This window comes from Barbatula barbatula (genome assembly GCF_947034865.1).
Source record: "Barbatula barbatula genome assembly, chromosome: 10".
NCBI lineage: Eukaryota > Metazoa > Chordata > Actinopteri > Cypriniformes > Nemacheilidae > Barbatula > Barbatula barbatula.
Genome location: NC_136773.1, coordinates 11472197 through 11484077, shown reverse-complemented (window position 1 = coordinate 11484077; position 11881 = coordinate 11472197). Strand labels below are relative to the sequence as shown.

The window sequence follows — 11881 nt, the reverse complement described above, 5'->3', positions numbered from 1 at the left end:
GGTTTTCCCCCATCGTGAGCGTTTGTTTTGTTTTTTGCATTTAATATTAAAGCTGTTTTACCCCTTCATCCTCGCTGCCTGCACTTGGGTTCTTCCACTCTGATCGCGACAAGATGTAACAGAGTTGAGAATTTTATAATTTTTATTTTGACATTTCAATGCCTCTGTACAACATGTTTATACAATCCAATGGGACCGTAAAAACAATAAGAAAACCGGCATTTGCTTATTTTACAAGCACTTGACCATAACCACAAAAGCACTCTATATTGATTCATAGAGAAGGAAACCCAAATAAATGATGTTTCTTTTGCACAAGCATTGCTTACTCGGTTGCAATGTTTGCTTATTTGTAAATCACTTATTTAAAAAAAGCATTGTCAATTTAGGGGAACATGAAGGCTATAATTTGTTTTACATTTTATTTTATTTATCAGGCACTTAAGCAGAACTGTATAGGCCTATGCACCTTTAAATGACACCTGTGGCATGCTTAGTAGTGAACTAGGCACTAGTGCATTAGTCAGATGCCACAGGCCCACCTATTGACTGTTTACAGCGTGTATTTTGTGGTATTTTGTTTAAATATTTTTTTTGTTTAAACAAATGTGACGTGTTCAATGTTATTAAAGTTATTAAACATAACACACCAGTTCGTCAATCTCAACAGAACTGAAGAGTAAACAAGAAATCAATTTTTATTTTCAATATTTATTTATTTTAGTGACTAATTTTTGAAAGCTAAGCGAAGGGCTGTAACTGCTTCTATCGTATTTTTTCCTGTCTTGACTTGCGCAACAGATGCCTCACATACTGCATACTGTATCTGAAACATAACAGTCATTTTAACAAGACGTCAATGATCAGGGCTGTCAGCTGAGGTCCGCGCACTCTGCACACATCCATATGCGAGAGACGACCGTGGAATAAACACACCGACCAACAGAAGAGGAGTGAAAGAAGAAGAAAATGGGAAGTTAAGATGGCAGTACAAACACTTTGCGAACTCTTGCTGAATATTTGGATAAAACACATCGGGTTGAGCGCTATCGCGTGAAACGCCCCGCGGGATACGAGCTGACATTGTATTTCATGTGTACTCAACTGCACTATCGGGATGTTTTCAAAAGGTAAAGTATCATTGCGTCTCGTTTACGTTTTTTATCCTTTTTTCATATCACTTGGAATCACTTTTGGTTTCGTGGGATTGAACAGCCAGTTTATCGAATAAAGTGTGAAATGCGTACATGGTTTAAAAACGCAATGCTGCCAGTAAAGGTCTTGTTTTAAATTATAAACGCTTTAATGCGTCCTATTAAAACTGCGCTGATTCGCACCAAGTGTGCTGGGACTTGTACCGTTACACGGGCGCTTGCGTGACCATTGGCACTTATTCCTTTAACATTTTCTTTCTACTGTTATACTTAATGGTTGATTTCGCATGACCCGGGCGATAGTTTGTTTCGCAGGCGCTTAAAATGTTCGCGTTTGTAAATAATACTTGCTTGTTGAACAGGAAGGCTATGCCAGAAAATTGTTTGGTGACCTCGTCATTTAAAGGTGGTTAATTATTTATATATATATATATATATATATATATATATATATATATATATATTAATATAATATATATATATATTAATATAATATATATATATATATATATATATATATAGCCTATATATATATATATATATATATATATATATATCAGGTCCGTAGCCAGCCAGTTGAAAGGGGAGGTTCTTTTTTTTTTAAAGTGGACCTTTTTTGCAGTTTTTCTCCTCCTTTTGTATTTAATTATGAGGTTCAAATACCTTTATGCACTAATTTCTGCTGGATTAGTTTGTCTGCTGGTATCTTAACCAGCACGCTTTTTGATGTACCTAAAATATTTATTGCATTGTTGTCAAATTGCTTCCTCAAGTAACACTTTTGTCAGTCCATACACAGTTCATAAGTTTAAAAACCACACTAACAACAGAACAGATTTAATGAACTTTACTGAAATATTAATAATAATTCCACTCATCATAATTTCTTGACTCTCTGTCAATGCCTCTTTGTTATGTTTTATTATTATAATTACGCTAAGTTTATATGGCTATTATATTGTAGACCAGGGGTCCCCAAACTTTTTTCTGCAAGGGCCACATAATTCTCACTGTCTTTAATGGGGGGCCGGGTCGGTTTGTAACAGAAAATTACATGGGCCGGAGGTACTACTTGAATTATTGTGGAGATTTAATTATGATTTGAAATGTATTTATTATGCCTCCTAATGGTAGAATAGTTTATTAATAGTATATAGTTTAGTGCTACTCAAATTCAAAACATTTTCTTTTGCATATTAATTAACCTTTCTCTTTCCCAACCGCTTGGCCATTTTGTCGTCTCTTTGAAATTTTCCGATGGTTCGCGCGTCAGTTCTATCGCATTGGTATGTTATGAATTTAACAAATTATTAGGCTATGTGAGTAATTTAGAGAAATTTGGGTCTGAAAGCCAATATTCTGACGCTCGCTCACGGCCCTACTAGCGCAATCTCCTGACTGGTTAACGCTGCGCAAATTTTCACCAAAGTTCAGATTTTAAACTCTCAATGCGCGTCATTCGCGTGAATCGCGCCGCAAGTAGGTCATCGCATCTTTGCATTGACTTAGATCACTCGCGCTATAAGGCATTGTTCAGAGGGCCGGTCCAAATCTGTGGGCGGACCACATTCATATATACCCCTCCCCTCGCATCATTCAGAGGCGATGCTTCTTCACGTTGCTTTGAAAAGTGTATGCGAGAACTCTCTCTGTCTGTGCACGCACATACACGCGTCCTGCAATAATAATCGTATTAATTTGAAACGGCAACCCAGAAATTTGTCACAAGCATTGATTAAAACAATGATGACAATAATCACATGAAAAAAACGACTTAAATTCTGGACCTTTGGCAGTGAGGGGGGGTTCGTTCGAACCACCCGAACCTCCCCTGCCTACGGGCTTGTATATATATATATACGTTCCGATGTTATTTCTCATTGTGATTCTCTTAATTTTTTTCATCACCAACCGTTCTCAACCAACCATCTCATTTCGGAACCATCATTTCGGCCCTTAGTGGAGAGAGGGCCTAACATGCGGTGGGCAACCAATGGCTGGCGTTCTACTAGATAGTCAGTCTGCTGTCCTGTGGCTCAGTGGTTGGATGGCTATCCTGAATTTAGGTTTTATTCGTATGTTTTAAATGTTGTCAACAAAATATGTTGCCCTGAGGACATCAACCACTTAGCAAAATCAAGTCGAGCATGGTTGGATCATGGCGGTCATGTGTTCGATCCAAGGGGTTGAATTTAATTCCAAAATCAAAATAATTTGTTTGGGTTACGAAAATGTTTAAGCCCAGTTGGAGTTCCGATGAATAATGCCATATTAATCCTTGTAATCAAGTTTAGATATAGTGGTAACGTTTGCCGTTAGTGTTCATGCAGTTGGCGCACAGCCAGATGATTATCGAGGAAATGGTGCTGCACAAAAAAGTTGGTCTGTATGCACTCAATGTGGCATGACATTTAGCAACCTTACTTTTAAACTAAACACGAGGAGATCTTTGAGATAAGAGGCGTGATGCGGCACCTAAAAATCTGCCTGTAAAAGATGTTTTAAGCACACAGACCACAAGCTTGGCAAAGCATCCTGACCCCCCATGAAGTTTAAGAACAACAGTTATATGCCTGATACAATTATGAGCCTTCAAATATACTGTAAAGAGGGTTGCACATGAGACGGACAATATGTATGCGCCAGCTCAAGTTCAAAGTCTACTTATGCAAGTTGGACCAATTTTAGCGTAGTTTTACGTTATGTTTATTAAACAATATGTGGTATTTGAACGTTATTTAATCAATAGGGTAGGGTTTGGCTACACTTTTTATATTTTTTAATTTCTGCTAGATTTACGCTATGTGCAGTGGCGGCTGGCCTATAGAGTGCGCTAGGGCCTCCCTGAGCTACACACACAAAATAATAATTCTATATATTTTTTTTACATTTATATTTGCATAATGTAACGTTATAGATAATCATCTGTGGAAAATATGTTTTCATCATAACAATATGGCCTCTCTGCCTGACTGCACGTCTCAATTTCAGCTGAGGGGCGATCGAGAAATCGGCCACAGGAGGCGGGTCTTTGTACAATTTAGTCAAATCCTGATTCAAGATATACATATATTTAAGACGCGACATAAAATCACGTCTTAAATCTGAAATGGGCGATTTTTCTGTTGCTCCAAACTGATAAAATCAGTCTGTAGTGGCCCAATTTCAAATTGTGTGATAATGGCGGCCTCATGTAATCCAGGCACACGAACCTAAAAATGTAAAATGTACTCCAATGTACGTTTGAGAAGAGAACTTTTACAGAAAAACTGAAGGCTAGGTCCAGACCAGCCTGACCTCTTAATCAGACAGCAGACAGTAAACGTGAAGCTTCTCTTCCTGTTGGTACACCAAAATGGCCTGGCTTTCTGCTAATGCCTTATTTTGTCTGTGGCAAATATCATCTCAAAATCGAAATTATGTTATTTTCTTCTCACCCCCAATGACGATCAATGTTTTAAGACCTCCAGGCATGTTCGTAACACAAACGTTTATTTTATATTTATTTTACACACACATATATATATATGTATTAACATTATGGTAACTTTTAGCTCGATTTATTAACCATTCTCTTGTCTTTAATGTTTTTCTCTCTGAGCCAACCAGGGTTAAGTTATGGACTGTAATGGTTAGGCCATACCTGTCAAGTTTTGGACATTTTTCGGCGCCCGCCGCGAGCAGTCTCACCACCCCAACCAAGCTCCAGTATACCTTACATTTTAAGACAGGCATGGACCGCGGAACGCATCTGAACAAGGGGGGCCAGCTAGCCAGGTCTCATCTGAGTCCGTGGTGGAGATGGACGCTCCGGGTCTGTTGTTGAGGCAACAGTGGAAGCTGGAGTAGTTTGCTCAATTTGTTTTGCCAGTTTTTTTGTAAAAAATCAGATATTGACTTCTGTCCCTTCATTGTCGCAGCCTGGTAATGCCGCCAGCGGTTAAACAGGTGCCCGCCGTTAGCTCGCGACGTCACACATGACAGACCTAGTAACTACGTAGACGTAACGTCGTAGTTGATAAACAATGTACACTAATTTCAAATCAAAATGCAGCAGTCAGTGTGAGTTTTTTTATCGGCAGCAGTTGGTGAGAGTGAGTGAAGCTGTGTGGTGACTAGTATTGTTTGGCTCGTAAAAACACAGATACAACTTAGGCTTTTATTCATATAAGATAGTTTGTCAGAGTACAAAAGTTGCTAGGCCCGTGGACCCCCTGGCCCCCCCAGTTCCGCGGTCTATGAAGACAGGTGTACAAGAAAGCTAAAAACACCACTTGTCAACCACTTATAAACTACAGGCCTACCTTTGTTGACATTGACATGCTGTGAACATTCATTATAGCCTAAATGAAAACCCAAAAGGGTATATATGAAGAGCATTTAGAGGATATAAAGGATTATTTGCATGTTTGTCTTTACATTTTCACATTCACACACTCATTCATTTCATATTGCTTTTCTTTTACATAACTTTTCTTTACGCTTTTAGTGACTTATTGTACAAATTTGTTGCAGACTTTGCATTCTTTAAGACTGTTTTGGAAGGAGTGTATTTGTGGGCTGGGCCAGAGTGGTTCATTTTACATGAGAGTAGAGCGCAAACAGTTCTGTTGTCTAACGATATCTTATTCTCTGTAACTATCTTTCGAACCATGCTAAACATCCTTTCTGAACTTGCATTGCTCTGGGGAATACAGATTTACAGCATTTCCTATATTGCGTGTAGGCATCTCCAAGAATCTTGTAGTGACCTGCAGAGTGGCCACATCTAAAGTCTAGTCAGGATGACGAATTCTTTGTCTGTTCGATTCGTTGCACATCAGTGAAAAGGGCTGAGATCGGCATGTTTTGGCCAACTCGTCCTCTAGTTCTGCTGCTATGGCACCTGTTGAGTGTTCAATAATTAGCTTGTAGCCTACAACATGCATGTCATGGGTTAACGCTCAAATGTTAGAATTTTCAAACACATTTTATATCGTTTTAGCAAATGTACAGTTACAGTAGCCCAGCAGTAAGATAGGTAGCTATATGGCTAGCTAACTTACCTTTGATGAGTGAAGTAGACTTAGTTTTTCCCATTGAGTATTTTCGTGCAATAGCAGAGTCCGGGATCATGTCAGCTACACACTTGTTGAAGTCATCGTGGAAGGAATGTTGTTTTTGGCACACAGCATTGCCATTTTTACATCTGCACTTGTGACCTGGTCTGCCTCGGTGGCATTTCTCGTCACGATTGCTGACATCGCCTGGGCATGTTTCTGTGCCTCTAGCCCGCGCTTGTGCTTGGCGGATATCTCGTGCTGACATACATCATTCCTTCCCACGTCTGAGAAGTCACAGTTACAAAGCTTACAAAACGCGTGACTGTCCCCCACCCTGCTCCTCTTAAGAAAAGTAAATTCGCTGTCTCATTCATCGCGGTATTTACATGATGGTTTAGTTTTTTTTGGCAGGAGTGCCTTCCTTCTCCGTCGTGGCGTTCATCATCGCTGTTTTATTTTCCCCCGCGTTGTCACTCATCATCTGACCTCACACACTAACCTTGCGACAACTGCCACCTACAGTACATGTAGTAGGCTACTGGAGATGGCAGTTATCGCGAGGCTAGTGACAGAGGTCAGATTGGGAATGTTTTGATTTTTTTAAATAACACAGGTTAAAATATGGGAGATTTACGGGAAAATACTAATACGGGAGGACGGCGGGAAAGAAGGGTAAAATACAGGACTTTCCCAGCCAAAACGGGATACTTGACAGGTATGGGTTAGGCCCAGTTTAGGACCAGCACATGCAGGCGCGTCGCACCCGTGGGGGATGAGAGGGTTCAACACCCACACTTTTTCTGCAGTTTTGCACAAACGCATTACTAGTTTCTCACTTTTCGGTTTCTCTGGCCGCTCTACTGTCTGCGGCTGTCTCCTCTACCTCTCAAACATGACACCGGCTTTGAGTGTGACCGGCTGATGATTGGTTCTGTTCTGCCTCTCTTGTGTCGGTTAGCTCGTGCTGAGGAGGCGGGAACTTATGGTTATGGTTATTTACATGATACATCTCCCTTTTCCAGGTACTTTGAATGAGTGTTTATGCTTTTGATGTTTTTAAATAAGCTTGACATGTGTTTGGGGAGATGTTCTGTTATTGTTTTGTTGACATTTCGAGTGTTTTCGTTATTATATTTAGTTTTTAAGACTAATACTAGGGAAGGGCGATATGGGCTAAATAATGTATCCCGATAATTTCAGGTATTTATTTCGATAACGATACCAATGACGATAATATATATACATTTATATATATTATTATTATACATTATTTTCTTCTGTAAAATTGCAGATTATGTTATGTTAAAGTTGTGTTCAGTGACTGTGCTGAAATACATCAAACACAAACAAAAACACTTTTTTAATAATAATTCAAATCAATTACAAGTTTAAAATGTAAATAAAGTTTCTGTATTTCTTTATACTCACATGGTGCAACAGTGGCAAAAAGCGTGCAAACAGCAAAAGTAACAATCAACAACCATGTCTTGTGTTTCAAATTTTCAAGTAAAACTGCAAATAAATCCTGATAAAGTTACAAACATGTTAAAGTAAAATTGTAACACAAATTGTTATCAATTTGTTTTCAACAAACACAACAATGATAAATAAAAAATCAAATCAATAAAAAACATTTAACGTTGTAGGCGGGATGCTAGGCCGGTGCGTGAGTGATGACGAGCGTCAACTGTACGCGCATCGGTCTCGTATCACCGAGGAGATTGGGAGCATAAGAGGACGAGCCACTGCCAGTGAGAGAGGAACAGGCCTGGTTTTGTTATGGTCTATTTACATTGCTTTTAATAATTAAAAGTCCTTTTATGTTCGCCGGTTCCCCGTCTCCCTCCTTCCTTCTATGGATTGTATTACAAATGTCAATTCGTAAGAGACACAATTAGCAAATGCGCTGGCAATTTTCGTCTGGTTGGGAATTTTATTACCCCAAGGTCCGCGTGTAGTTGTTCCATTACGTAGCTTCAAACTTTCTTCGTACTCTGGTTTGTGTTTTAGATGGTGGAACAAATTGGACGGGTTTCCACTCTTTGTAACCACCGTTTTTCTACAAACCTTGCATATTACGGTAGTCCGCTCCGCATCTGATTTTCTCTAACAAAACCATTTCCAAATTGTAGCGGTAGCTCTTCGCTTACCAAGCTCCTTCTCAACCTCACGACCTCCTTCCGCTATGCTTGTTTTCACTCCGCACCTGAACACTGAGTAAGAGAAAAAAGCCCAGAAGGATTATTAAAGTATTTGTGATTCTTTAGCTAGTCTACTGTTGTGTATTTTCACCACAGAGTTTTGACTTATTTGTTGTGTGTTCCGAGTGTGTTTTTATACTTTTCTAGTACTACTCATTTAAATGGGAAGCTTTTTATATCTATATAAATTTTGTACCCCTCTATCATTGTATCCATCGTTTTTATTGTTAATAAACAAATCACATAAATCCTCCTCACTTTTGAAAAGCTTGCTATGCCCCTGAGCACATGACCATCTTAAACCAGCTACCATGCTTCAAATGCATTCCTAACTACAGTAGCATATGCTGTTTTTCCAACAGGTCTGTCATATCACTTTCAGGAAACATGAAAGTTCCAACCTCAAGAGTAGTACAGCTTTGTAATTTTGACTGTGTATTATGTTTAAATGTAGCCTATCTAAACAGTTCGCTAAAAAGTTTTAATGTAAAAATATTCCTGACATAAAAATGCAGAAGAAAAGCTTTAAATTCTTTGTATGGAAATAAACCGTTATACACTCGCCTAAAGGATTATTAGGAACACCTGTTCAATTTCTCATTAATGCAAATATCTAATCATCCAATCACTTGGCAGTTGCTTCAATGCATTTAGGGGTGTGGTCCTGGTCAAGACAACCTCCTGAACTCCAAACTGAATGTCAGAATGGGAAAGGTGATTTAAGCAATTTTGAAAGTGGCATGGTTGTTGGTGCCGGACGGGCCGGTCTGAGTATTTCACAATCAGCTCAGTTACTGGGATTTTCATGCACAACCCTTTCTAGGGTTTACAAAGAATGGTGTGAAAAGGACAAAACATCTAGTATGCGGCAGTCCTGTGGGCGAAAATGCCTTGTAAATGCTAGAGGTCAGAGGAGAATGGGCCGACTGATTCAAGCTGATAGAAGAGCAACTTTGACTGAAATATCCATTCGTTACAACCGAGGTATGCAGCAAAGCATTTGTGAAGCCACAACACACACAACCTTGAGGCGGATGGGCTACAACAGCAGAAGACCCCACCGGGTTACAATAGAAATGAATGGGGGGGGTGTACTGTTCTGAAAGTCATACAGGTTTTAAATTACAAAAGGGCATGTACATGATGACAGAATTTTCATTTTGAATGTGAACTACTCCTTTAAAAAACAAAGGGAACAGAAATAAATAAATGAACTGAAATTGAATTGAGCCATTTATTTAAATATAATTTAGGCCAAGATCTCCCTCTTAATTAAAAGAAACCCTCCAACATTAAATCAGATAGTGTCTTAGTAGAAATGCACAGAATATATATGCTTCCTTTTATTGCATTAATGTCATTCTTCCTTCTTATTCCTTTGGTTACTATAGGGAAATATGAAAAACTGGCCAGTGAATTAGAGTCAAATCCTTCATCTGTCAAGAGGAGATGCATACCAAAGAACCGTCTTTTCACTTTGATTTTGGTTTGTGTCGTCATATATATTATTTATGTTGTTGTTCCAAAGATTCTCGAAGAAAACTGCAAAAAACTGCAAAATCCCAAACCCATTGGACCAAACCAACAGAATAAACCCTCAGATCTGCCAAAGCCTACCTCCACAAAAGATGGTCCAAATGGTTACCCTCCTTCAAAAGTATGCAGTATTAATGTCGAGAATGGCCCTTTTATTAAAGTCAATCATCACAAAACATATGTGATTGGCTCTTATGTGGAACATCGTGCAACCAAGGAAATCAAGTCAATTGCCATCGTGCAACGTCACGAGCCGGTGACATACTATTGTGTGATGTGCTGTGACGGGGTGAACATTTCTTCAACTCAAGCCAAGTATTCAATTCATAGTGACCACTATAACTTTGATTATGGCACTGCTGACATTATGTGCAAATTCAGTCATACGTGTTCTGCACCAACATACGTGGCGATTACAGCAAATAACTCATCTGAAAGTATAACGTCCTTCCAAGCGATCGAAAATCGAGTCATTCCAAAATATTTCCCTTTTAACTTCACAGTCTGCATCTCTGTTATGTTCGACTACAACAAAGTGTTAAACTTAATCGAGGCTATGGAGTTTTTCAAACTGCTTGGTGTCCAAAAGGTGGCGATCTACAAATCCAGCTGCGATTCGGCCACACAGAAAGTTCTAGACTACTACGTGAAAAGTGGTTTTCTTGAGCTCATCCCGTGGACCATTGAAAAGCACATCAAAGTGTCTTTGGGATGGAAGAAAGAGATATCACCAGGGGAACTGCATTACCACGGACAGATTCCTGCACTTAATGACTGTGTCTTTCGTTACATGTACCAAAGCCGCTATGTGGCCTTACAAGACATAGATGAACTCATACTGCCTTTGAATGTGAGAACCTGGACAGAATTGTTGCCAGAGTTGGAAAAGATGCATGGCAACGACGTAGGTTTTGAGTTTGAGAATAATGTGTTTCCATTCACGGCAGAAGCTCAAAACAAATATGAGCAGGATGCTTGGAAAAACGTACCAGGAACAAACATTTTAAAATATGTTGACAGAATTCCCATCGATCCTTATAGTTTTAACAACATTAAAGTTATAGTAAATCCTCGGCTGGTTCTCGAGGCTACTGTACATGGCCTGCTGAAGACTGTGAACGGACACAACACAGTCAGAGTCAGAAATGACATTGCACGTATGTACCACTTGAAAAATGCTAAATACCCACGAGACAAGCACCTTATAAGAGACCAACGTCTTTGGGGCTATGCAAATGATTTGATAACAGCTGTTTCTAAAGTTTTACAGGATTGCGGATTCACCTAGATACCAACACCTCAGCTCTTACAACGTATCATTATTGCTTAAATGATTCTTATGATTAAACCGTCTGTCAAGGAAATTATTTTATATGCAATATTAAGTGACAATGCACTGTGATAAATGCTAAGAACAACTAAATGCACTTGTGATTAATCCCAAAATTGTAGAATGTGATGGATGTGGAGAGTTTTGATAAAATGAAAGTTTGGATGTGATGGATTTACAGGATCTTCGGAGTTTATGCTACTGCCATAGTTTAAAGCCTTCTTTGAATATGCTGCAAATTGCCAAACAGTTATGTAAATTATGATTGTGTTTTGTGATCAGGGAAATATAATAAAGTGGGCTTTCACACGATAACGTGAACTGTGTAAATGTAAAACCTATAATTTACAAGGGATATTTATTTTACAAAGAACACCTATACAATCCATCTTCTGGTCTCTGTTGATCAGTCTGGCAGGTGGCTGATAATATATGTGTTTATATTTTATTAAATTTATATTAATATGAATTTATATCAACATTTTATTGTATGGTAATTGCATTAAATAAACAATTTAATTGTAATTTCTTTTACTGAAGCATATGTTGAGTGAGTTGTGAAACTTAGTTTAGCCAAGTAATGAATGGGCAGTAACATTTAAGTTTAAGAAACCGTCT

The 11881-nt window shown here is 38.7% G+C and overlaps 1 protein-coding gene across 1 annotated transcript; it reads left to right on the top strand.

The window, feature by feature from the left end:
• The first annotated feature begins 858 nt into the window (after positions 1-858).
• On the top strand, positions 859-11782 carry LOC306899315 (uncharacterized protein). Its single transcript, XM_079465473.1, has 2 exons — positions 859-1130; positions 9789-11782. Exons 1-2 carry the CDS (start codon positions 1118-1120, stop codon positions 11219-11221), a joined length of 1446 nt encoding a protein of 481 aa, XP_079321599.1. The 5' UTR covers positions 859-1117; the 3' UTR covers positions 11222-11782.
• The last annotated feature ends 99 nt before the right edge of the window (positions 11783-11881 follow it).